The 27,769-nt window shown below is 43.4% G+C and overlaps 1 protein-coding gene across 2 annotated transcripts; it reads right to left on the bottom strand.

Moving 5' to 3' along the window:
- Window positions 1-215: 215 nt before the first annotated feature.
- On the bottom strand, window positions 216-20,770 carry EHD3 (EH domain containing 3). Of its 2 annotated transcripts, XM_083496107.1 has the most exons (7): window positions 19,915-20,770; window positions 11,796-11,972; window positions 7,810-7,907; window positions 6,573-6,617; window positions 4,402-4,814; window positions 2,468-2,632; window positions 216-1,463 (listed from the first exon to the last, which is right to left on the bottom strand). In XM_083496107.1, exons 1-7 carry the CDS (start codon window positions 20,139-20,141, stop codon window positions 936-938), a joined length of 1,653 nt encoding a protein of 550 aa, XP_083352233.1. In that variant the 5' UTR covers window positions 20,142-20,770; the 3' UTR covers window positions 216-935. The 2 variants fall into 2 exon arrangements, with proteins under 2 accessions (XP_083352233.1, XP_083352234.1); XM_083496108.1 differs by lacking the exon at window positions 6,573-6,617 and having other exon boundaries at window positions 19,915-20,768.
- Window positions 20,771-27,769: the final 6,999 nt, after the last annotated feature.

Here is a 27,769-nt window from a genome sequence, read left to right as displayed (position 1 = left end):
AATAGTTTGGCCACATCATGAGAAGAGAAGACTCCCTGGAAAAGACCCTAATGTTGGAAAAGATGGAGGGCACAAGGAGAAGGGGACGACAGAGGACGAGATGGTTGGACAGTGTTCTCGAAGCTACAAACATGAGACTGACCAAACTGCGGGATGCAGTGGAAGACAGAAATGCCTGGCGTGCTCTGGTCCATGGGGTCACGAAGAGTCGGACACGACTAAACGACTAAACAACAACAAGCCCGCAACATACATGCATTTAATCTGTGCACATTCAGCTTTAAGTGGTTGGCAAAACAAAACAAAACAAAAAATTTAAAAGGGCATAGAAAGGGGGCAGGTATCGGGGGGGGGGGAGACTTTGGCAATTCCACTTGCCATTGAACCCACTATGTCTTGACTATACACGCTTTTGGCTTTCCAGAAAGAAACCCCCTTGTAAACTGTAGGCTTCCTGTACTCAATAAAAATTGTTAAAGGCACAACAGACAGGAAGGCTGAACATAAAGTAAAGACTATTTCACAAAAATACTTAAGATCTAGGTAAGTTTTAAGCACAACTCCCATCCAGAGTTTTGGGGTCTATCAGGGATTAGAATGCTTTTCTAAAGCATCGGGGATATATGCAACAGGAATTTCAGACATTGCTTGACTGAACAGTGACAGAAACTATCACAAAGCTTTCCAGATCCCAGCCAACTTTGCACCTTCAATCTGTATCAGTTCTTATCAACAAATACACAGAAGCCTGGAAGATAGCAGGACAGAGCTAGTTGCATCTCATCATGAGAAAGTACTGGGGCTTTGCTTCACATCAGTTTCCTCTTCACATCTGAAAACAGTTCTAAGCCAAAAGGTGACCTAGCATCACTGCAGGCACAACTTTGGTACATTCCCTTCCCTTCTCTGTTCCCCATTTTCTTTCTGGTGGCTTCTCACCCAGCTAGATTCCTCTTAGATGGGGGGATGAGATGGGATGGGAGATTCCCAGGAAGCTCATGACCTTCCAGCTTCACTTTTATAAGATGATTCGCCAAAGCAAATTCCTCATCGTCCAGCATCCCATCCTCATCGATATCAGAGAGTTTCCATATCTTGCCCAGCACTGAGTTAGGCAGCTTGGACTTCACCATCTCCCTTTTGGCATTGGCCCCCGTTATTTTCCCATCAATGGGTGACAGCGTGTAGAAGATCTCGTCGTACAGGGGCTTATCTTTGGCCACCACCCAATCTGCGTCATCAATTCCTTCTCCTGCCCCTTCCCCATAGCCATGTCCAAATGGGCCGTGGAGGGTGCCTTCAAAGGCTCCCCCTTTCACCATCTGAGCAGGCCTCCGGGACTCCTCCTGACGCACCAGGACCATGAGCTGAGCGATGTCATTGGTCAGCATATCCTCTACTGCATCCAGCAACTTGGTCTTTAGGGGCTGGAACTTGCTGAAATCCTGAGCTTGAAGCTGCTCCTGAAAAGAACGTCACAAACAGAAAAGAGGGGCGGTGAGGACTGTTTTATTGTTCAGTGTACCATTCAACATAGGAGGAGTGGCTACAACAATCTAGGCAGATCCCCTCTTCATTTGCTATCAGCTGCTTATTGAATACTTTCATATTTCAGTCAGCCGTATGGTGTGTGTTTTAAAATGCTACTGACCTTGGCTTTTTACAGCTTTTGATTCTAACGTCGGGATCCTTTCAATTTTGTTTGCTGATCGCTATTTATAGATCTGTGCTCATTTCTATTTTTATACTGCTTCAGTGTTTGCAATCGTCTATTCTGTAAGCCACTGTGAATAACTTTGTGGGAAAGTGGAGGAAAAGTAATAAACTAAACCAAGCCTATTGCTATTGTTAGCCTCACACTATATAAATCTGCCTACTTAGAAGACACCTCATGCTTTTGACAAAGTGAGATTTGGCCAGCGAAAGCTTTTCCTGCATTGTGTGTGCTGTCTTTTGGGTGCCATGGGGCACTTATGTTTTGACTACGACAGACTAAGATGTCTGTCATTCTGGCTTTTAGAAGCACAGCGGCTCTTCCCCCTCACAATAATATTCTAAACGAAAAACTAGGTTGTCTTTCAGGTTAAAACATTCCTTTTGAACCAAAATGCCCCAACAGAGCAGAGGTTGGTGAAACCAGCCTCTGATGGGGGCACACCAAAATCACCTATCAAACTACGGAGTGTATGACATATCTCTGTGTGGTGATGCGCCACTGTGATCGTGGCAAGATCAAACATGAAAGTAGCTTCCAGCCCTTCTTGCATTGTGGCTCAAAGGTGATTTTTTGGGGTGTGTATGTGTGTACATGTGCCAATACAGCTCCTTTCCACGGGTGCAAGGGACCCTAGGTATGCCTCTGCAACAGACACAGCAGCAGTGTTCATCTTTGCTCCAAACCTATTCTGTGCAATTGAAATGGAGCAAATTCTGCCATGATTCTTGGATTATTGTTTCTGGCCCTCACCTGCATCTTCTTCAGATTAGGAAAGTCTCCTGGTGAAATCTGATGCTCCTGTACGATCCGTCCATAGATCTCCCTCAAATTGTTCACGAGTTCTTTCTTCTTATTGTCTTTGCCAAACACCGATGGCATTTCCTTCTTAAGTGAGCTAATGATGTACGCATGAACCTAAGGGCATTTCAGAGGGTGGATACATATTTTATGCATTTGCAACAACGGGATCACCAGAACACAGCTAACATAATGTACCCTCCCAACGGATCATCTGCGCTTCATTCTCATTTTCTTCTCCCTTCTTTTTCCTTTCCTACAGCATTTCATAGTTACAAATTGCTTTATATTTTTTCTGCCTCATTCATTCTCACTATGACTCTGAGGGTTGTTTGGGCTGAGAGGCTGTGATGTGCCCATCAAATATGTATCAACAATCAACAATGACCAGCTAGCCAACCAACCATTGTGAGAGCTGCCATGAAATCGTTGATACTGTTGGAGATAGATGTGGTGGTCTGGATTCAAACCTCCATTCTGCTGTGGAAATGCATTGGGTCTGTCAGTCACACTTTCTCAGATTCTGAACGTGAAGAAAACCCACCCCATGTAAGATCCCCATGGCAATTTTGTAGGATCACTCAACATCCTGCCTCCGTTTGCGGTACTTCTCTGTGGCTCAGACAGGGATAAACTGCCCTCAAGGATAAAATTGAGGCCCCTGAGATTTCTCACTTTCAAATCTAGAATTTTGCATAGGATCCCAGTCTGATCTTTATTCACTTTTCATTGGGTACTACTACAGCAGTATTATTACTATTGCTACAAGGGAAGACCAATGACTATGAACAGTGGTTCTTTTCTGCCCCAGGGCATTAAGTGGGCATTGTGCCTGCATTGCTTGTGCATCTCATGCCATGCTTTGAACTGACCTAATCTAGTTACGCCCGGGATCTAGCTCCACTATAAATCCACCCTATGGGCATATTTTGTCATCCACACTTGCGCAATAATGGCATGCAGAGGATTTATAGATTTCGAATTCTGTGCAATTTTGGGACTGATTTCTTCCTTGCTAATTCCTCCATGATGGTGATGAACTTACTGCCAGCCTCCCTATAGAAAACTTCCTTCTGTGTCCAAATACCAAACTACCTCAAGAAATCAAAAAGAATTACAGATCTCAATTTGGACCACATAGGTGGGAAACTGTTTTAACAGCTATAACAAGTCTCTGGATCTTAGACTGAGGCTCATACAACAAAAAATAATATTTAGAATATGCTGGACCCCATTACGTTTGTTTAAAAAAGGGCTATCTAAGGTATCTAACTGTTGGAGATACAATAGGGACAATGCTTCTCTGAAACATATGTTTTTTCACTGTCCTATATTGAAAGATTATTGGCAGAAGGTAACTGAAACCATCAACAGAACTGTATGGAACAGCCTTACATTTACAGAGCAAAATATCCTCTTGAATTATATACCCAGCACATGGAACCTTACAAAAGGACAATACCACAGCAAAAAGACACATATTGATGAACTGGGGAAATAAAAATGCGGCTCCCTTCTACAATTGGATTGAAGACATATAAACTCACAGCATATAAACAACTCACATATAACCGCAGACTTGCCATGGACAAATTCAATGATATTTGGAATCCATTCTTACAATACTGTAATAGGTTAAGATCTGGTGAAGTACAACAACAACCTTGTAAAATATACAGTTTTGGGTTCCCCCCTCCCCCCTTTGTTTTCCCTTCTGCATGGGTTCTGTTTCTCTTTTTCATTTTCTCTTTTTTGTTTGCATCTCACCATGTCTGGTGCACATATAGCTATGTACTTTTTGAACTTTCAGTAAAGATGTTTTAAAATAATAATAATAAAAGAAATCAAAAAGTAAAACCTGGGCAGAGCCACTTGGAGAGACTCACCTTGGCTAGCCGTGCCCGTTTAATGAGATCATTCAGTTTCCGAAGAGCAGCATTGCGGGGCAAACTTTGGATATCTTTGAAGAGGTCTTGCTCCTCTGCCTCAAAAAGCTTGCGGTTATCTGGGATGAGCAACTGGTGTGACCAGAAGGAACCGATATAGACTCTGACTACCTCAGGCGTGTTGACAATCTTCCCCAGAGACCACATGAGAGCGCCATAAACCCTCATAAGCTGTTGGGTCTCGATCTGGTCTGCTTTGTTGAGCACGACCCTCATTTTATCTTCATGGTTCTTCAGGGCTTTGATGACTTCCGAGAACTCGTCCGAGATGTCTAGCTTGTGGGCGTCAAAGAGGAGAATGATGCGGTCCACCCGCTCGGCAAACCACTCAAGGACAGCAGCAAAGTCATAACCTTTTGGGAAAAGAAGACATCCCCATAAGAACAGAGACAAGGCCGTATGGCAGGGGCACCTTCTGCAGTCTGAGGGCCACATTCCTTTCTGAGCAGCTCTCTGGGGGCCACATTCAGTTATTTAATATAATCTTGCAAGGTGGTGCAGATCTGGTAACATGGTTTACAGCTAGAATCATAGTTATTCCAACACCTGGGGAAAGATAGGCAAATGGTGGGCGCTAACTGGTCCATCATTTTGCTTAGATCATAAAATTGTAGAGTTGGGGGTCATCTAGTCCAACCCTCTGCAATGCAGCAATCTTTTGCCTAACATGGGGCTGAAACCCATAACCCTGAGATTAAGAATCTCATGCTCTACTGGCTGAGCTATCCCAGGGTCTTAGCCAAGACCAGAGGCTCTTCACTTCTATTTTGGCAGCTAGGCTGAACGGGATAATTTCTATTCTTTAAGCCCCCTTAACAAACTATTGTTCCCAGAATTCTTGGGAGGGGGGGAGCTACACACTTTAAACATATACTGTGGATGTGACCATAGCCCAAGGCTACATTTTAAAGGTCCTAGCATCACATTTTAAATTAGCAGTTAGAAACAAGCTCTCCAGTGCTGTGATAGTAAGAAGCTGCAAGTGAGTTGCTGCTGTTAAAAGTATGGCTTGATCTAGGAGTGTGGCACAGGTGTGGCGACAGTTGCCTAGGTTACACTAGGCCAGAAGGCCTGACCATTTCCCCTCACTTCCTGTGAACATACCAGGAAGCCTTAATCTGCACATGCTGGCGTTGCCTCTGTTATGTAAGCCACTCAATATCAGAAGCTAAATTTGGTGAAAAGTCTTTATTTGATTTCATCATTAAATTTATATCCCACCTTCCCTCAAAGGAGCTCAAGGTGGCATACATGGTCCCCCCTCCCCATTTAATCCTCACAACAATCCTGTGAGCTAAGTTAAACTAAGAGACCGTGACTGGCCCCAAGGTCACCCAGTGAAGAAGAAGAGTTTGGATTTGATATCCCGCCTTTCACTCCCTTTAAGGAGTCTCAAAGCGGCTAACAATCTCCTTTCCCTTCCTCCCCCACAACAAACACTCTGTGAGGTGAGTGGGGCTGAGAGACTTCAAAGAAGTGTGGCTGGCCCAAGGTCACCCAGCAGCTGCATGTGGAGGAGCGGAGACGCGAACCCGGTTCCCCAGATTACGAGACTACCGCTCTTAACCACTACACCACACTGTGAGCTGTGTAGGGATTTGAACTCTGATCTCCCAGGTTCTAGTCCAATACTCTATCCACTAAGCCACGCTGGCTCTCTACTTCAGCCAAGTCTTGTGACTAAAGTCTCTGCTTTCATTTAATGCACGATCAAGTTTTCAGATTCCATTAAGGAAAGTATCTCAGCAGGCCAAAATTCTCAAGAGCAATCTAAATGTGCAATTAAGCATGCTTGAATTGCTATTAAACAATCACAGGGTGTTGTGGGGCCAATGAAGTTGAAGAATTCCACCATTTTAGTTAGGCCTGGACCATTTGGCGATTTTACCTTCTAGATTGACCCTACGTTTTCTTTGACTAGACTGAAGCCAAACCCACAATCCCAAATATTTAGTAACGGCAACCCTGTTTAAAAGACTCTGATGCAGTGCGTATGGTGAGGATTAGTTTGCTACATGCCTGAATAGCTCATTGCTCTTTTCAAAGCATTTAGCTTTATGAACAAAATAGCCAAGGCTATAGAAAGCAGGTGGCTGCTCTGATGTAAATACCTCCATATGGGCATCTGTGCAGACCGCTATAACCCATTTCTTTGGCTGGAGGAAAATGAAATCAGACACTTGTTAAATGAAGAAACCTGGACAATGGAAATCTGGATAACAAACAGCCCATCTAGGGGTGCTTGAAGGAATAATGGCCTAAGCGAGCAGGCCTGGTGTCCCAAAAGGACAACAGCTATTTCCTCAAAATAAAAAAATTCTTTCCAGTAGCACCTTAAAGACCAACTAAGTTAGTTCTTGGTATGAGCTTTCGTGTGCATGCACACTTCTTCAGATACCAATGTGCATGCACACGAAAGCTCATACCAAGAACTAACTTAGTTGGTCTTTAAGGTGCTACTGGAAAGAATTTTTTTATTTTGACTATGGCAGACCAACACGGCTACCTATCTGTAGCTATTTCCTCATAGCTCATAGAACTGTAGAGTTGGAAAGGACCACAAGAGTAATCAAATCCTGATAAAAGCTGATTTCTAGTTGAGGAAATATTTGTGCAGAAATTTATAGAAAATATTTTATTTCTGGTTATTTTTTTTTAACATGGCAAACAAACTCAGGAGAACTGAAAGAAGAAAATGATGTAAATCAAACAAAATAATAATTACACACACTTACTTTAAGCTTGTAACATACAATGGACACATTCATTGAAGTTAATTGGTGCAGACTACTGGGCCTGAGAGGGAAGCATCTCAAGTTTGAGTGATCTCCCATTTTGAAAAAACATGCCTACACACAGAAGTGAAGTATAAGGTTCCAGGTGTTGTTGGACTACAATTCCCATCATTCCCATCTAGCTTGGCCAATGGTCAAGGATGATGGGAGTTGTAGTCCAGCAACATCTAAGGGCACCACATTGTCTACCCCGAGTGAGGTTAAGACTCTTTCCCCTCAACAGCGCATGACTTTTCTCTGTGTTGAGGATTTTTCATATTGTGGAAAGCACTCAAAACATGAGCTATTCTGACCTTCTGAGCTATTCTGCACCTTCTGCTGCAGTGGTGCAGTAAATTTTACCAAGGAGATGCAGAAAGTCTGTCCCATTTTCCCCCTCTGAGATCCATTTTAAAGCTTTCTAGAACATTCCAAATCAGTGATCAAATAAAGAGTATTGTAAGGCCGCCATCTTGACTTGTGCATTTTGAAACAAGTCATAAGCTGAAACCAAAAGAACTGCACCTATGTTAATCCGCCCCCTCCAAAATAAGAAGCTGCACCTTTACCTTACCTCGGCTTATTCTTTGTTTCTCCCCTGAAAGGATCCCTGGTGTATCAATAATACTGATACTCTCCAATACAGGATTTGGCAGCTGAGCACACATAAATCTACGGAGAGAGGTGAAAGGAGGGGAAAAACACAATAAAACGTTACAGCAAGTACAATAATTGGGCGGAGTGGGGAAGATAACAGATTTTAACAATGTGAATTTTAACGATGACTGCTTAGATGCCTACTTTGGCATTTCATGACATATAAACACACACATACGGTAAATAAATAAAAAACGAGTGTCTACCTGCCAAATATTTTTTGGAAGCTGGACATTTTATATAAGATGCCTGTCAAAATCCAGACAAAACCAAGTGCTTGCTCATTGGGGATCAGCTCTTTATTCACAACCCTACATTTTTGAGGTATGAAACGTCTTCAGCAGGACTAGAATGCTTATTCATGCAAAATGTTGCATGTCAGTCTTCAGATTTATGTGCAAATACAAGGGCAGAAGAGGTCCACTGGTCCAGGCCCCTGCATCCAGGCAGGAGCTGTCAAAGCTGACAGTCAGAAAAAGAGATCAGTCCATGCCACCCAAATTATAGAATGCTAAGCACGAGTTCCCATTATTTAATGTGCAGAGAAAAAGATAATGAAGATTCTTTAGCAGGTTACCACAATATGAAAATATATCAAGATTTTAAAATTTAGTATGATGATTAAAAAAACAACAACCAGAGCTAGAGAAAAAAAAGGTAGGATTTCTGAATAAGAATCTGGTAAGTGTTTGGGATATGAAGCTTCATATGCACATACTGCTACATTAAAAGATATAAATAGTAGGAGTGACTAGTATAATTTACATCGTGTTTCAAGCACGTATGTGTATTTCCGGCACAATCCTTGGTGAGGTATTCAAGTTCTTCACTCTAGCTATTTGAATCATATTAAACATAAATCTTTTTGCATGAACAAACAAAGCATCTTCTTTCAAAACCCATCTTCCCACATCAAGTGGCATGCAGTCCTGTTCATCGCCTACCTTCATTCTACCACATTTATATGCAGCACCCCAATCTATTCATTACTGACAAATCAGCAGAAAAACAGTACTAAAATTTCAACACTGAAGCATAACACTATCCCTTGATCGAGGGACGTGGGTGGCACTGTGGTCTAAACCACTGAGTGTCTTGGGCTTGCCGATCGGAAGGTCGGCGGTTCAAATCCCCGCAATGGGGTGGGCTCCCGTTGCTCTGTCACAGCTCCTGCCAACCTAGCAGTTCGAAAGCATGCCAGTGCAAGTAGATAGATCGGTACTGCTGTGGTGGGAAGGTAAATGGCACTTGCGTGGACTCTGGTTTCTGTCACGGTCCTCTGTGCGCCAGTAGCGGTTTATTCATGCTGGCCACATGACCCGGAAAGCTGTCTGTGGACAAATGCCTGCTCCCTCGGCCTGAAGTGAGATGAGCGCCGCAACCCCATTGTCACCTTTGACTGGACTTAACCATCCAGGGGTCCTTCACCTTTACCTTTTACCAGTGTGGTTAGTGGTTAAGAGTGTGGTGTAGTGGTTAAGAGAAGTAGACCCGTAATCTGGGGAACCGGGTTCGCGTCTCCGCTCCTCCACATGCAGCTGCTGGGTGACCTTGGTCTAGACACACTTCTCTGAAGTCTCTCAGCCCCACTCACCTCACAGAGTGTTTGTTGTGGGGGAGGAAGGGAAAGGAGAATGTTAGCCGCTTTGAGACTCCTTTGGGTAGTAATAAAGCGGGATATCAAATCCAAACTCCTCTTCTTCTCTTCTTCTCCCTTGATCTGCAGTGGGCTTACTTCAATTATCTGCACAACTGGGTGAACAGAAACAGGAACCCACGGAGGCTACTGTACATTCAGAAGGTAGAACAGATGTGAGAGCGGCTGAGTCACGGGGAAAGGAAAGAGTGGCCATGCATGTCTGAAGGAGCATGTTGCCAGTTGCCATCCTCAACTGGGTGCCCTCCAGCTGCTATTGGACTACAACTTGCAGCAGCCCCAGTCACTGTGCTCAGTGATTATGGATGAAGGAGAGGTGCGAGTCCCACAATCTCTGGTGAGATAGGAGGAGGGCGAGTTATGATTATGATATATTTATTTGTACCCTACCCTCTCCCCCGGACAAGACTAAGGCCAAAAATAAGAACTGCTAGAAACTTGGGGGGGGGGGGAGACAATCATTAGAAAACAAGTAAGCATTGATAGAATTAAAACTATGTGTGTGTGTGTGTGTGTGTGTGTGTATGATCTATTACAAACCATATAAATAATTACAATAAAAACAGAATAGCACCAAGTTAGAGCTACAGCTGCTGCCTGCATCCAAAGACTTTTGTTCTTCCATTCTGTTCCGCTCTGTCAGGCAAGAAGGAACAAGAACTTTCAAGAACAACGCGCAGAGATTTCTAGGGAACAGGAAAAACATTTTAGCCATTTCTAATCTGGCTGCTTGTTCCGCATACCATACATCTTAAAGAACTGGGTGGGAGGGGGAGGGAACTCGTTAAATCATCCAGAATCCACTGTCTGCCAGAGGTTCTTCCTTCTTCCTAAACCACTAGAGTAATGCATATCTCTAGAGTATTCAAGTCATGACTCACGTTGTACAGTTTAACCCATTTCCCCAGCAAAGAGCAGGACGAACTGGGTGAGTGGCAGAAACTTTGCAGAATACCAGCTTCATTGCAGCATGGTCATTTGTTGACTTTGACGATAAGAAGAACCAAAGGACCATGTAGACCAGCATCCAGATAGCACATAATTCTAATTAGCATACTTTTCTCTGTATAAGACTTGGTTTCGTTTGCTAAAAAGTTGGGGTCGTCTTATACATGGATAGTGCATAGGGTGGACGTTTGATTGGTTGCTGCCGTGGCTGTCAGCAGCTATTGGGCATGTAATTGGTTGCTGCGTCAATGGTTGGCACTGATTGGCTGACGCTGCGGCAACTGGGCAGACGATTAACAGCTTCTGCCGGCGAGGAGACAATAGATGAAATTTGTGTCACGTGTGGGGTGTGCGATTTTTTGGCACCCCCCTAAAGAAAACTCAGCAACCCTGGGTAATTCCCCCCCCCCATTTTTTAAAATCTGAGTCCCCCCAAAATAGGGAGCGTCTTATTCATGGGGGCATCTTATACATGGAAAAGTGACAATAAGAATTCCCCCACTCTGTTATTGTCGTTTCTCTCATTCACTTTGGCCTGTGTCTCACCCCTTCAGAATTCTTTAACTATGAAGAGTTTTAAATTAATCTCCAGAACCAAAGCACACAGTTTGCCACAGCTTTCAGCCCCCTCTCTGTTTTTTCTTTTCCTGCTCCCATTTAATTGTTCATTAACAAAAACACAGCAAGCTAGCAATTCTGATGCAGAAATTGCATTATGCGACTTGTGCGGCATTTTACCAATAGCGCACACAGTGACATCAATGCTGTTTTGTTTTGTTTTTTGGTTGCTGTCGTATTTAATAATGCATAGGAGCTCAGAGGCAAACGAACAGTAAGCTGCAGCAAAGAGCAGACTGCTATATAAACTTTGAAAATCAAAAAACTGACTAGTGGAAAACTCCTGCTATATTGGCTCCACACTGAAGACAGGGTTAGCTATTAAATCCAGCAAGAAATTTGCATTTTGTATTGTTTATATATTGTATTGTATTGTTTTCTCTTTTGCTTTTTTTTTTGCTTTTTTCTCTTCTTTTCTTTCTTCTTTTCTCTTTTTTCTCTTTGTAAGGTATAAAAGCAATAAATATTAAAAATAATAATAATAAAAAAATAAATCCAGCAAGAAATTTGGAAGAGGATTTCTGAAGTATACTTAGAAGTAGATAGATTACAGGTTACTTCAGAGACTGGGGTCGCCGGGTACAGATTTTTATCCACAACACCCAAATTTGATCCAATTCAAGCCCAATATTTTTCTGTCATGGCAGTAGCATTGCAAAGCATCTTGATATCATACTAACCTGTTCAAGAAGGCATTGCCAAAGGCATTAAGTTTCCTGAAGGGCTTTTTGGGATCCACTACCAATGCATTTCCAGGAATGATGCCCTCCGTATCGCCCTGCATCACAGCAATGAAGCAGTCAGTTGTAGGTTCTGGCCCAATCCTCATCCCAGGGAAATCTTGTTCAAGAAGGTACCTAGAAATAAACAAGAAGCACAGGATGTGTCATTGGTTCAGCTTAGATGTGGAGATATAGAATGCTCAGAGGCTTGTTAGTGGTTGCAGGTGTGGAGCTAGATTCTTTCAAAATTGTTGCACAGTACCAGATTTGTGATATTAAAACGATTTCATTTTGTTATAGGGTTGGGGGGACGTGTGTCAATCCGCTGGATATCCATGGGTCCCTTCCAGGGCTGCGATTTTGTATCAAGGGAAACTTAGCATCTAGTAGAAGGGGCTGCGGAACCAGGAAGACCAGTTTCTTTTCCCACCTCACCTGGTTGGATGGAAAATATTAGGCCAAAGGGGGACTGTGTGGGAGACAGTTTTTGGCTGATGCTGGAAGCTGGAGACACAGAGGCTTGTCCTGCTCTGGGCTAGACCCAAAAGTATGACTTGGGGTTCTCCCTGGGAACCTAAGGGAGAGGCAAGATCTATCAGATGTTCATACACTCATAGAGTATAAAGGGACACGAGGGTCGTCTAGTCCAACCCTCTGCAATGAGGGAATCTTTTGCCCAACGTGGGGCTCAAACCCACAACCTTGAGATTAAGAGTCTCCTGCTCTGCCAACTGAGCTATTGTGCTGTGGATCTGCAAAGCCTCTTGTGTTTGGAGGGTCAGGGGAGTTAACTTCCAAAAATAATAAAAGCCTTTCAGTATATTTCCTGCCAAAAGGCAACCATAAACCATCAATTACACAACACTTTCCCTATCACTCACTTCTGTGTCTTCCTGAAGACACTCAGAGGAACAGGGTGGGGAACGGCTTATCGTATATAAGCAATCTCCATACATCACAAGCAAGCATGTGATATATGGAGGCAGGCAGCAGCTGCGTGGACAGCCTGTCTGCTGGCTCGTGTCATGAGGCAAACTGAACATGATCATTCTTTTGCAGACAGCAGAAAATCCAGGGGGAGCAGGATGTGGATCCAGACAGCTAGGAATATCACAAAGCAAGCGACAGTCGGATGCAGGCTCTGCCAAACCTCTGGAGAAAGGAAGGCCCAGAGCCATTTCAACAGCAAAGGTTCAGCATCACAGCAAGCCTCCCTAAAAGAACCATCTTCTTCACCCACAGCAGTTTTTAGCAAGTTTGCAGACTGCTGCCTGGAAGTGCTTTCTATTGCGAGCTATTTGTCTCCTGGAAGAGGATTAAAAAAGAAGCAGGGAGTAAGGTCAAGATAAGAGCCTTTGGAAATCTTAAGGACAGCTCAATTGGAGAAGTATCCACACTTATTTCCAGCACCAACCACTTATGCTTCGCATTAATCAGAAGAGGGGTCTGGGAATCTGGTGGTCTGCCTTCTGGACCAACCGAGAAGGTCAGGTCTCCACTGGGAGGGCAACCTCAGGCTTTAAGAGCCCTTGGGTTTGAAAGCATCTCTTATTTTTTTGCCAATTCCCCCCCAGCACGTTTGATACAGCCATTCAAAGCAGGCAATGTTAGTCTAATTTCTTGCAGATGCTAAATAATCCAGAGTCCCATCATCCAATTATCCAGTTTTCCAGAGTCCCTGAGATCATTAGTACTGTAGGATGCTGTCCCTTCATTCAAATGTTTTCACAAATAAGGGGGAAAGGAACACGTCTCTGAAGACATAACATTCAGTGAGGCACGTAGACTCAAATTTCCAAGAATTTTTAAAAAATTGCTTATTATAAGTAATTTCTTTAACCTATGTGGACATATACAGCCTAAAATCTACAGGTAGAATTCAGCATCACACCATTACAAATATTCTGTTTGCAAGGTGGACTTATTTCCCTGTGCTTCTCCTGATCACCCCCAAGCATTTTTTTTGGGGGGGGGGGTATTGCAGGGGAGAAAAGCCCCATTTCACAAACAGAAGTCCTTGCACAGGGTTTCCACAGGGCTGTTTATGTGAATGAATCCTGCTGAATATCATGAAATGAGGATGGTTAGGATATTTGTATTGTTGATGTTAGTTGGCAATGTTTGCATTTTGTTTCCTCTTTGTTATATTTACATTTTAAAAAAATAGTGGGCAGTGATGGATGGATATATAAAAATATTAATGGGGTGATGTGCTCCAGGAAATATGCTGGCTTGACGAAACAGAAGGAGGTGTTGCCACTGCTGCGCTTAGTAACAACTTCTTTTCAAGTTGTTCATTAAGGAAAAGCACTAAATTATGAGAAGATTCAACACTGTCCGGGAGCATCAGAGTTGATTCCACTTCTGCAACGATGGCTATTGCTCTAGAAACCAATGCTCACGGTTCAGTGAGTACCATAAGGTCAGAAGGAAATCTGCATATCTGAACCACTGAGTGGACATGTGCCAGGAATGGCTAGGCATGGCTCTCCTTACCTCTTGTCCACTGCGTGTCCAAGTGTGTGGAGGGTTGTGTCTTCCCTGCAAATCATGAGTATGACGGCAAAGCATTTCTTTGTGGCATGTACAGTGGTACCTCGGGTTACATACGCTTCAGGTTACATACGCTTCAGGTTACAGACTCCTATAACCCAGAAATAGTGCTTCAGGTTAAGAACTTTGCTTCAGGATGAGAACAGAAATCATGCTCCGGCGGTGCGGCGGCAGCAGCAGCAGCAGCAGGAAGCCCCATTAGCTAAAGTGGTGCTTCAGGTTAAGAACAGTTTCAGGTTAAGAACGGACCTCCGGAACGAATTAAGTACTTAACCCGAGGTACCACTGTACATAAATGTAACAATTTGTGCAGGCGAATCAGCCCACAGTCAAATTAGCCAAAACACAGTCCAATCTAGACGTGGTGTTGTTGATGTTGTTTGGTCTTGTATAGTTATAGTTTGCAGGGTGTGGGGCAGAGATGGATCAGGACTGTGGTGCGCGGGGTGTGTGGCTTTAATCCTTTGCCTCTGCTGCATGCCCAGTGTGAATAATCTCCTCCCCCCCATCCCACTATTTGCAAAGAGCAGAAAGGATTGTGTTTTCAATCAGCAATGGGTGCTTTCTTCCCATAGCAAATAACAGCCCCCACCTGTCTTGCACAGTGCTAATCTGGGTCCACACACACGTAATCTCTCTGGAGTGTGTGTCTGTAAGGGGGGGGGTACACACAAGGCTGAAATGATGTGAACAGCATCACATCTAGTCTGGCTCTAACTGGGACTTTTCAGAAGAATCTGATGTTGCATGAAGTACCGAAGAAAAACGGAGAGCCAGTTAGGTCAAATGGCAGCAAAACCTAGCCAGCAACATTTGCCCAAGGAGAGCCGAGGAAATGGTGCAACAAGAATTCAGCAGAACAAGCATTTTATTATATTCAGAGTGAGGAAGAAGAGAGACAAGGAAGTTGTTGTGAGCAACAGACTGTGCCAGGACATCAAACAACACATCAGTGAAGCATGATGCATTCACTACTGGTGGAAGAATCACATGCTGGCAAGTTGATATTCTTCTCTGTGTTGCTTAAAGAGCAGTGGTGCCTTCAATATTCAGTCTGGTCAAGTGAAACAGAAGCACCTTGGCAACTTTTTCAGTTAGACTATTGCAGTATGTTCTAAGTGGGGCTGCTCTTGAAGACAGCTCAGAAACTTCAGCATTAACTTCCCACCAATAGCATCTTAGTCTTATATAGATTGAGCTTGGGTTTGTTGGCTCTCATCCAGTCCGTTACTGAGGCTAGGCTGACTGAGAAGAGAAGTAGAGTTGTGTGTCATCAGCATATTGATGGCAACACACTCAAGAACTCCAGGTGACCCCATGCAGCAGTTTCATGTAGATATTAAACAACATAAGGAATAAAATTGAACTCTGTGGAACTCCCTTTTTGAAGACATCATGGGGCCAACCATTATCCCCCCACCACCACAAACACAACATCCCGAAACCATCCAAGTAGGCCTGGACTCACAGCAGTGGTGGCCCCTACTCCCAATTCAGACAGTTTCCACAGAAAGATACCATGGTCGATGGAATCATGAGGCTGAGAGATTGCAGAGAATCTTCTGACATAGGTCATCATATGGGGCAACCAAGGCAGTTTTTGTGTCAAAACCAGCATGAACCCTGGTACTACTGGTTGATATAGACCTAAAATATCCATCTTGTTCAAGGCTGTCTGGAGTTGATCCACCCACTCAAGGGCAATGCTCAGGAAGGGGAACAAGCAGGCCTATATTTCTGGATCCAAAGAGGATTTCTTAAGCAGTAGTATCACTGCTGTAACTTTCAGGTGGCCTGGGACCAGAGCTTTTTTCGGTCAGAACTTGACAGAACTCAGTTCTGGCACCTCTCAGGTGGGCACCGTCACCATTCTAAGAGAACAACGGAGGTGTTCGTGGTGAAAAAAAATATCAAGAAAAATAGCACAGCCTGGGACACTTCTCTCAGAGAGATTAATTACCTCCCTGCCAGATGTTATCAGCCATGAGAGCCAAGGGTTGAGAACACACAATACCTGCATCCATCCAAGAACCTTGACCACAGCCTTCAGTCTTAACAAGGGAAACGCACCAATTAACACCTGACCAGGCAGTACTCTGGACAGCCCTGCGTGAACTTGTTGGTTTAATTTGGCCTGCTCTGTTCACAATTTTTATTTCTATAGAGACTTCACAGGCCAGAACCTGAGCTGGTTTTTGTGGTCATTTCTTCTCTGCTGAGACCTGTAGTTCAATGACAGGTGTGTGTGTGTGTGTCTAGATATCTCTAAGAGCACGTTTGCAGCACGTTCTCTAAACTCCAACTCCCAGGATACTTTGAATGAAACCATGACAGCCATATTGGTTTTGTGCTATTTTAAGTTTTATACCATTTTCAGTATTGCAGAGGGTTGGGCAATCCTTTCCAAGTCTACAATTCTAGGGTAGATATGCCCAGTGAAAGGAATGGCACAATGAAAACAAAACAAAACTTTTGGGTGATATTGAGCCATAGAACTGTAGAGCAAGAGTTTCAACTAAATCATACACAACAGATGGACATTAATTTCTGCTTAAAAATCTCCAAGGAAGAAGAGCACATCGCCTCCAAGGCGGAAAGAGTGGTTAAGCTGCAAATAAAAGGAGAAGGTTTTTTAACACAGCCCACATGGGCAGCCAGCACTGCAGTAGTCAGTTTGTGTTTATTTTATTAATAACATTGATATTAGGCAGGTGCCTTGGTTGTACTGCTTTTGACGTCTGCTAAAACCCTTTTCTGCTTAAGCGAGCTTACCCAGGCATGCAATTTCATTAGGTGCATTTGTTTTTAAAACCTATTGATTTCATACATACTTGGATAATTTTATGATGTCTGAAGGATTGTATCCAGCAAAATTGGCCCATTAGTGCAGGGATTTCCACCTGCGCAATAGGACATTTCCTCTCCCCCCCCCATGCACCTCCCCCCCAAAAAAAAACAGACTCAGGGAACATGAGGGGAGAAGAAGTCTAATCACACAGGAAGAAATCCTTGTGTTAATAGGATAACTTTCTTTGGATACAACCCAGTATTTTAAAAGTCTACTTTATGGTTATTTTCAACGGAATAGTTAATACAATTTTTATGTAAGCCACTTGCGATTTCTGTTTTGATTAAGTGGTATAGAAATTTTGCTAAATAAATAAAAAGGAAATTTGTTATGAACGAGGTTAGTGGACTCAAACCAAAGCTTTCTTCTTCTTCTTCTTCTTCTTCTTCTTCTTCTTTGGTAATCACTTCTAGCCGAGTAAGCAGGGATGACAATATACAGAGTACTGTGACTCTACTGTCCCTTCTCGCCTTCTCATTCCCCTGCAAACAATATATAAAGGCTACTGCGTTTAACTACAGTTTGGATCATGCTCATTAGCAGATAGTAATGCACTTAAATTTCAAAGGAAGGTGCAACTGGAGAGTTCAGCTCCAGCAGGCAGTTTGCACACTTTGGAACTCAGAGAAGACAGCCTGGGGTGAGAAAATGAGTACACAGCAGGAAGGATTTTAAGGGAGAGCTGGCAAAAGAGACCATCTCTTGGATCTGCAAAGAAAACGCAGTTGGATTCCCCTGGAACCAGACAGATATACTCCACTGACCTTAAGCACAGCAGGCCTCTTTTTCCTTTTCAGTTTCCAAACCTGTCTAAGAATACCAAAAACCAGCTTTCCCGGCCATGCCTCTGCAACCTCATCCACCGGTTGTGACGCTGACAGTTTTGTTTGACCCTTCGCCTTGATCTAAAGCAGATAGCTCAAGATGTCGGGAGGAAGGCTGAAGACTAAACTGAGGCTCTTCAGCCAATTGTCTTTAGATGCAGCTTAAAGCATTATGGTTTCACGGATAGCCACTAAAGGTTTGTAATCTGTCGGGTCCAAATTTAATCTGGGACTGGATAGCTCAGTTGGTTAGAGCGTGGTGCTGATCATGCCAAGGTTGCTGGTTCACTGCAGGGAATTAGGCTAGAAAGATGATCCTCAGGGTCCCTTCCAACTCTAAACTTTTATGATTTTATATCATGCATCTTTTAATTGCATCTCTAAAGCCCTGCTTAACATTCTGAAGGACTTTAAAGGAGACCATTATGTGCCTGCTATTCCGTTTGGAATAAAAGCAGAAGACAGTGATGAAAGATCAACCATGTACAATCCATTTTGGTACTTACCCCCCAGGTAAAACAGTTTCACATCAGAATAGGCTACATTGATAACAAGGAAGACTGCTGCTAACTAAGCTCCAGAGACAGCACGACCTCACTACAGAACAGGAAGAAACGGGCGGGTCTGGAGTGATGACATGGAAGAGCAAAAGAAGAGGCTGTCAGGATCAGGCCAATGGCCCATCTAGTCCAGCATCTTGTTCTCACAGTGGTCAGCCAGGTGACTGTTGGAAATCCACAAGCCGGACCTGAACACAAGAGCCCTCTCCTCTCCTGTGGTTTCCAGCAGCTGGCATTCAGAAGCATGGTTGCCTCCAATTGTGGAGGCAGAACCTGGCCGTCATGAATCCTCCATGAATTTGCTGAATCCTCTTTTAAAGGATCCAAGTTGATGGCCACCATTGCCTCCTGCAGGAGCAAGCTCCATAGTTTAACTCTGCACTGCGTGAATAAGTACTTTCTTTTATCTGTCCTGAATCTTCAGACATTCAGTTTCATTGGATGTTCACAAATTCTAGTGTCACAAGAGAGGGGGGAAACCTGTCTCCACCCACTTTCTGCATGCTATGCATAATTTTACAAAAATTCCATCATCTCACCTCTTCCTCGCCTTTCCCCTAGACTAAAAAGTCCCAAATGCTGCAACCTTTTCCTCCATCACCTTGATCATCTGTGTTGCTCTTTTCCGAACCTTTCCCCCAGTTATATGCAAAAGGTAACAAATGTACAACAGTGAGTTTCTGTCAAAAACAGAATTAGCACAACTTGTTTCCCAGTGGTGATACACTCATTTGAATAGCCTTTCATTCTTGCATGGATTAATTCATTCATGTTTGCATAGAGGTCTTCTACATTTCACCAGGAGACTATTTACAGAGCTGCTGGAGGGGCTTCCAGACTGCTGCTATTTCCGGGCTAGATTCAGTCACACACCTGCAAATTCAGGTAGTGCAATGATAGTTGATTGGCAGGTCTTGCACAGCAAACCTGCTCCCCCCCCCAAAAAAAAAAACTGGACTGTTTGCAATAAGGAAAGTGATGGGGAAAGGCATAGGAAAAGTGTGGGATAACCATTACTTGAACCCAGCACCCTCTAACCTCCCTGCAAACAAATCATTGCCTGGAAGCTGACATGTGAGATTTTCCTTTGAGCCAGTGTTTTTTGGAATGTGATCAAAGCACAAGCCAGAAGAATAATAACCTTCAAAGTCACAAGCCAGAAACAAAGAACACAATTAGCAGCTAAATATTTATCCTGAAAGATGAACATAGGGATATTTCATACATGCATGCACTTCTATAACAATACACCCTAGTGTACACCTGGAAGGTAAAGAGCTGCCACGTTTTACCTTATGAAGGTGGTCTTCCCGGTGGAATACTGCCCAACAAGAAGGACCATAGGCTTGTTGTCAAAGTCCGCATCTTCCAAGGCAGGTGAATGAAAGGCGTGGAATTTGTAGCATTCTTCCAGAGGGAGAAGCTTGGTTTTGTACAGTTTTTTAAGACCTCCACTCACAGTCTGATACACCTCCGGGTCCTTCCTTCGCCCATCTTCATTACCCAGCCAGCTGAACATTTTTGTAATTTAGCAAGAAATGCTAAATGTTCCTGTCCTGTCTGATCTGCATTAAATGGAAGAAGAAGGTCATTAAAAAAATCAAATCAAATAGATAGCTCTCTAGTGGAAATCTCCAAGGTGCAGAGCTAAATCGATTGCCAGTATTCTTTCCTCCTTATCACTTCATTGCTTGGCCTAGGAGCAATTTTATGATGGTTGAAAATAAGCTCAGAAAGGGGGATGCTTTGATAAATCAATTGAGTTCTGAGCTCCTCTTTTCTGCAGGCTTTCCAGTTGAAGGGCGAGGGCTGATGAGCTAATCTGCAAAGAATAAATTCTTCTGCCGCAGGACCAGCCAGCAGCAATAGCAGCCAGCAGCCTCTCTTGCAAAACAGCTGGCTGTTTAAATGGAAATCGACCGGGAAGCAGAGAACCCGCCGCTGGAAGTGGAGAGCGACGGCAGCGGCCCTCACGGTTGCGCAGACTTGTCACCTCCACCTCTGCATTTTAATAGCTCTATGTCCGCTCTCCCGGAAAGACTTGTCGCTCAGCCGCCAGCAAAAATTCACCGTAGAGATAGAAAGCTATAGAACGCAGCACCGCAGTGGGTGGCGGACTCAGCTACACCCAACGCCAGCCTAGCCAAAGCTTCCTCAGAGGTGCCTGCAAAGCCAAAGACGCGGAGCTGGAGAACGCATTGCGCCACCTAGAGGGCAGAACGAGGATTTGAGCGAGGATTTTAGAAGTCTCTTAAGAAAATACCGTAGGCAGATAGTCTGTCTGGGGGCGCTTCTAGTGATTATACTGCACACCCCAAATAACTGTTCAAGAGAGGCAAAAGAAATGACATCTTTACAAACCAACCACATAACCTGTGGAACTCACTGCCACAAGGTGTGACTTGGCGGCCTTTAAAAGGGATTTCTCAAACCAAAGGAGAATTAAAGGGCATCAAGGGCTACGAGTCAGGAGGAAATGCATGCTAACTCCGGGATAGCTCCGCATAGCTGAAGTGTGGATCTCACTCCCACAGAAGCCAGCCAGAGCCACCAACTTGGATAGCTTTAAAAGAGAATTATGCAAAATCATGGGGGTTAAGGGATCAGTGGTTACTAGCCATTATGACTATGCTCTGTGGAGAAGGGGAAGGCCTTTTTAGTGGTGGCTCCCAGACTTTGGAACTCCCTGCCTAGAGAAGTTAGACTGGCTCCCTCCTTGTTGTCTTTCTTCTGGCAGGTGAATACTTTTTTGTTCCAACAGGCTTTGGGGAACTGTCTGCTTTTAATGAAAAGGCTAGTGCCTGGCTGTTCTTCTTGCAATTATCTGTTATGTTTTTTTATACATTATAGATAGATAAAATCCTATCAATCTTTAACTGTTTTAATGATTGTTTTCCTGTATGTTTTGGCTGTTTTTATGTTTTTATTTGTAAGTTGCCTTGAGTCCCTGTCAGGGAAAAAGGTGAGGCATAAGTAAATATATAAATTCAGGGTTTATTTGTTTTTTAAACCAGAACTTGCTGGAACTCAGTTCTGGCACCTCTCAGGTGGGCGCCATTGCCATTCTAAGTGAACGAGGGAGGCGTTCATGGTGAATTCCGCCACCTCTTTTTCTAGAAAAATAGCACTGTATATAATTATTATTATTCAGCTGGAGGCAGTAATATCAGTTCCTGGAAACCACAGAGTGTTCAGGGACTGCTTTGCATATCTGGAGTTCTCTGCCATGGATTCGGCGATTTTTTGGGGGAACAGTCTGCTGTATAAAATGTTGAATTGTTTTCTAGCATTTAAAACTATTTTCTGTAATGTTTCCAGAATGCTTTCTATACTTAATTTCTTAGTGGCATTCTGCATTTCATTGACGTGTGTTGTACATGTGGCTGGGATCACTGTCGTGAGTAATGCAGTTTTAGTCCTTGCTTTGTTTTTGTGACATACGTGGGAGAATGGATTGTGCAAGGACAAGGTGAGCAAAGTGTTTGCCCCAGACTGTTACTAATTTTCGTTGTGCCTTGGTCCAAATGCATAGGCTCTGACCCCTTTGCAGCTCTACGCACAAAACTTTATCCGTTGGCCCTGCTGGGCCTCACTCCAGGTCAGGGAAGAAACTTCGCATTTAAAGGCAAAGTTACCTTTTCTGAATTCTGCAATGCGCTTCTCCTGCCAAGTAGTGTATATAAAAAAATACGCATATGCCAGGAGGAAGTGTGCAAATTAATGCATATATGATTGAAAATAACATTCAAAAACACATTTCTTTAAGGAAAATTGCTTTGGAAAAAAGGTGTATATTAGAACAAATTCCATACAAAAATATATTAGGAAAAAATTATTCTGCTAGCACAAGGACTTTTAGCTGCACAACGGAACTTCCTTGCTCTCTTTTCTTCCTGCATGTCCCATAATGCCCCAGAGCATTAGAGGAAATCCTGGAACAGATTTAGGGTTCATGGGGAGGCACGCAAGGAAAGAAAAGGGTGGAGTAGTTCTATGGTGCAGCTGAATGGCTTTGTGATAGGGTTGCCATAATTCACAAAGTTGTTTTTCCTAATCTGGACACAAAAGTCCTGTGCGTTTGGACCAAGGCACAATGAACTATTTTTGGAGCAAAGTTGTTGCACTTTTTTTAGATTTGCCCAAATTTGTTGAGCTTTCTGGACAAAATCACAAAAAAAGAAATCTTTGAAAATCGCCAAAAATGACAGTGCCAACAATATGTCTGGATTTTCCTGGACGTTTTGTTTTTTTTAAGCAATTTCTGCCTGGACACTGTTTCTGGACATATATATGGCAAGCCTACTTGTGATAGCCATACTTAATGGAAAAAAATAAAATGCTGAGAAACCGAAATGGAGGGATTCACCCACCCCTCCTGCTGGGTGCGTAACTCTGCCTTATGACCCTCGCTGGGCTCTACCCCCAGAGCCACCCAAGTCCCTCAGTAGGTGGTAACTGAGTGATTCTTGCTATTTTTCTCCTTTCACAACATTCTGTCTCTATATTATTCACCTGTACGTGTTTTTCAGCATGTTTCGTACTGTACTGTGCTTATATTAATAGACAGCCTTTGGTATCTATTATTTATTGAAGGCATTTATATATTACTTTATTATTTGCATTTCCTAGCCATGCACATAAAACAGTCTACAGAAGATGGATGGGACAGTAAAACAATAAAAAATGATCATAAAACCAAGCACGACCTTGACAATGTCTGCTGGACTATGAGCCTGAAGTTCAAGGAAGGGACCTGTCTAACCCCAATTAGGGGGAAGTTCCACAGGTTTGGGCCCATGACACTGATTGCACAGCTTCCATTAGTTAGAAGTCATGTATCTGAACCATGGGGGGCTACCAACTAGTGTTAGAAACAGAAATGAAATATAGGAGCTAAATGGCACCTTAAACCTAGGTTATGGGTACAACAAAGGAATGTCTAGGCATGTTTTTTAATAACAAGAATACAAAGCTGAAAGTAAATGAACTTCAGCTAAAATATTACGTTCATTTTTCACAGGGTCTAGTCCTTCCGCGGCCCAACCCACTAATATTCTTAAGAGGGGCTCTTCTCCAGTCTTCAAAGAGTAGCTGGAAGCGGGGAGACAGAAAAAAGGTCCTCCTTTCCTTCCACTCTGCAGTCTTAATCTGAAATCTTAGGCACAGTACTACACCCAGAGCTCAGAAACTGCTCATGCTAATGAAATTCCCTGTCGCATAATGCACCTAGAACAATGGGAGTTTCGAACATTGCTACCAACAGAAAGTCCCCCACAAATCTCAGTAATTTGGCAGGAATATAAGAGATCGGGTGGTCCTTAAGATATCCTGGACCCATGTTGCTTGTTGTTTAGTCGTGTCCGACTCTTCGTGACCCCATGGACGAGAGCACACCAGGCACTCCTGTCTTCCACTGCCTCCCGCAGTTTGGTCAAACCCATGTTTGTAGCTTCGAGAACACTGTCCAACCATCTCATCCTCTCTCGTCCCCTTCTCCTTGTGCCCTCCATCTTTCCCAACATCAGGGTCTTTTCCAGGGAGTCTTCTCTTCTCATGAGGTGGCCAAAGTATTGGAGCCTCAGCTTCAGTATCTGTTCTTCCAGTGAGCACTCAGGGCTGATTTCCTTAAGAATGTTGCTTAGGGCTAGTAAATTAATACAAGAAGATTGAACATGGCCTAGTAACATATGGGCAGCCAGTGCCAACTTTTGAGTACCAGAGTTATGTGGGGGGTGGTTACGTACCGATCAATGCTCTAAATGCAGCCTTTTACAGGAGCTGGACTGAACCAGGTGCAAGGATAGCCTTCATAGAGTGTGTCGCAATAACCAAGTCTTGAGGTCACCACTGTATGACTCAGTGCAGCTAGGCTATCCCTGTCTTTGTTGCACTAGCCATAGCTGGTAAAATCCACCCCTAGCCACTGAGACTACCTGAGCCTCAAGTGACAAAGTGGACCCCAAAATTATACACCTGTTGTTTCAGAGGGAGATCAACTTCATCTAGGACAAGCAGAGGATCAATCTCCTGGACACTGGAGGAACCCACCCACGGCACCTCCATCTCCCCAGGGTTCAAGCTCAGCTTACTAGGTCTTATCCGTTCCACAACTGCATCCAGATGTCATTCCTGACCATGCTCAGCCTCACCTGACTCAGATATTATGGAGAAATAGAGCTGGACATCATCAGCGTATCTCCTCATAAACCACAATGTCTCCTAACACAGACAGTGAGGTTTATGCAGAAGTGTATTCCCTCCAAACCTGAGAGTGACTAGCTGCTTACTCATTATCTGCTTGAAGAAAGAGACTCGCTACCTTTACCAGTGCCTCAAAATTAGTCACCTAAGAGGAAGTAGATAAATTTTATAAAAATATTTTCTTGTGTTTGTAATAGTAAATTTGGTTTAATGTCTACAAACTTGGCATGTTAATAGGGTTGCCGTGTTTTGAAGAGCAGAAAAAAAGAACACGGCGACTCCATTCAAAGCAAATAAATGCAAATTGTCTCAAATTCTACCCCTGAAAAAGATGACGTGTGCTGGAAAAAGAGGACACATAGCAAAAAAATTAAATATTATTCCTACTACTACTGTATTTCTACATATCATTTTTGGGCAAGCTTTCACAAGGCCGCTTACGATACATATAAAAATTTAAAGCAATGTAGCAATGATTTTTTTAAAATACAGCATCCAATAAAACTGTATTTCAGGGATGGGAAAAGTAATTAAATCAACAAAAAGCCTGGCAGAATAAGGCAAGTGAGAGAACTATGCAAAGTTCTTGGGATGGTATATTGGACCCAGCACTGAAAGAGCCCTCTCCCTGGTACTATTACTACTACTACTACTACTACTACTACTACTACTACTACTAATTTATTATTTATACCCCGCCCATCTGCCTGAGTTTCCCCAGACACTCAGGGTGGCTCCCAATCAAAATAGTACAGCGTTACATATTAAAAACTTCCCTGAACAGGGCTGCCTTAAGATGTCTTCTGAATGTCAGGTAGTTGTTTATCTCTTTGACATCTGATGGGAGGGCGTTCCACAGGGCGGGCGCCACTACCAAGAAGGCCCTCTGCCTGGTTCCCTGTAGCCTCACTTCTCGCAATGAGGGAACCGCCAGAAGGCCCTCCGCGCTGGATACCAATCTGATTGCTCTTAATGGGAGCTAGAGCAGCCTTTCCCAACTTTGGGTCCTCAGATATTGTTGGACTACAGTTCCTATCACCCTGACCATTGGGTCATGCTTGATGGGGGCTGTAAATCAGCTGGTTAGAGTGTGGTGCTGATAACGCCAAGGTTGCAGGTTCAATTCCTGTATGGGACAGCTGCATATCCCTGCGTTGCAGGGGTTTGGACTAGATGATATTCGGGATCCCTTCCAACTCTGTGGTACTATGACCCATAGTTTGGGGAAGGATAGGACACCTGAAGCCAGTTGTAGGACCCATGTAGTTTTCCATGGGCTGTAGTCAGTGCAATGAAACCAATTAAATTTAACCAAATGAATTCAGCAAGAGAAGCTATTTGTTTTACTTGACCAACGATTTTTTGGAAATGCTGGAACCTCAGTTTTCCATTTGCAACTTATTCTTACCCGCTGCAAGATTTCTCTCTCCACACAGAGTAGTGTAAACCCCCTCCCCCAAAGTAATGCATATTAAACAAAATGTCTAAGAAGAATTAAAAGAGGATTAAAGAAGAACTTTATTTGGGAATCAGGGTTGTCAACTCCAAATACCCTAAATGCAAACAAATGAAAAGTGGATTCAGGACATTTCCATCAGAAAGTAGGCTGGTGAAGATTAAGGATGGCCATATGGAACAGAAAAAGGGTCTCCTGCCCCGTAAATAGTAGTGCAGAAGAAAGAATTCCAGGAGGTGTCATTTGCATTATAAATTACATATGCTGAAATTCCTTCTATACAGCTACTGAAGGTGCAAGAGACCTGCTGTCCTTTACATCTGGGCTATGGAGATTTCATTAAAAAAGAATAAGGAAAGGAGGAAATGTTCCAGCCAACAGCAGTTCCAGCATAGATGAGAAGCCTTACAAAGGCATATTTCTGTGTGATCTAAATAGATAGATCAAAGTAATTGGTAGCCATATTGCCCTCACAGAAGTAAGGAGCAACAGCAGCAGCACTGATTTTATTGCACTGATTAAACTGCAGAATGAGAATGCAGTAATCCCCTACACGGAAAGCATTTGGGGCTTTTTAGTTTAGAGAAAAAGCAAGCAGGAGGTGATACAAGTTTATAAAATTCTACATGGCATGGAGAGAGTAGAAAGAGAAAAGTCCCGTCCTCCCCAATTCGAGAACATCCACTGTAGCTGAATGTTGGAAGATTCAGGATAGATAAAGTACAGTGGTACCTCGGGTTAAGTACTTAATTCGTTCTGGAGGTCCGTTCTTAACCTGAAACTGTTCTTAACCTGAGACACCACTTTAGCTAATGGGGCCTCCTGCTGCTGCCGCGCCACCGGAGCATGATTTCTGTTCTCACCCTGAAGCAAAGTTCTTAACCTGAAGCACTATTTCTGGGTTAGCGGAGTCTGTAACCTGAAGCGTATGTAACCTGAAGCGTATGTAACCCCAGGTACCACTGCAATAACAATTTCTTTACACAGTGCAGGATGCTTCAAAGGAGAACTGGGCAGATTCACGGAGGATGATCCTATCAATGCCTAGCCATGATGGAGACTTTGCTTGGCCTCCATGGTTGGAAGTTGTATATTTCTGAATACCACGTTCGTATTTTTATGTGCAGGGTCTTGGCCTCAGCTGATGCGCAGATACGTGGCAACTGTCACAACCTAGCTGACTTCCTCGCATGAAAACCAAACTCTAGTTTTTTGTGTACTAGTCCCAAGTTAAATAAGCCCATCCATCATGCTGTGGCAGGAGGCGTTTCTGTCCACAGAGTCACCTGTTTACACTTTAAGGTTTGGAGAGAAAAACAAGCCATAAACAGAGAAGGAAGTGCTCTTTCTTTTGGGCAACAGCTGTGTCATTTTCTGTCAAGCTGCCAGGTCCTTCCAGGTAAGTCATGTGATTGACGTCGAAAATGCCTACTGTTGCAACACTTTCAGCAAACCCATTCTGTTAACATTTACCTTCCTTGAACTTTTGC

The sequence above is a fragment of the Podarcis liolepis genome (genome assembly GCF_965112155.1).
Source record: "Podarcis liolepis genome assembly, chromosome: 3".
In the NCBI taxonomy this organism is placed as follows: Eukaryota; Metazoa; Chordata; class Lepidosauria; order Squamata; family Lacertidae; genus Podarcis; species Podarcis liolepis.
The sequence above is the reverse complement of the archived record's forward strand: the minus strand, read 5'-3'. Positions and strand labels throughout refer to the sequence as shown.

Coding starts and splice junctions, on each gene's coding strand:
- EHD3 (XM_083496107.1), bottom strand. CDS start 20,141: ATGTTCAGCTGGCTGGGTAATGAAGATGGGCGAAGGAAGGACCCGGAG. Junction 7,908..11,795: donor GGCAATGCCTTCTTGAACAG/GTTAGTATGATA, acceptor CTCTCTCCGTAG/ATTTATGTGTGCTCAGCTGC. Junction 6,618..7,809: donor GAAACAAAGAATAAGCCGAG/GTAAGGTAAAGG, acceptor ATTTTCCTCCAG/CCAAAGAAATGGGTTATAGC.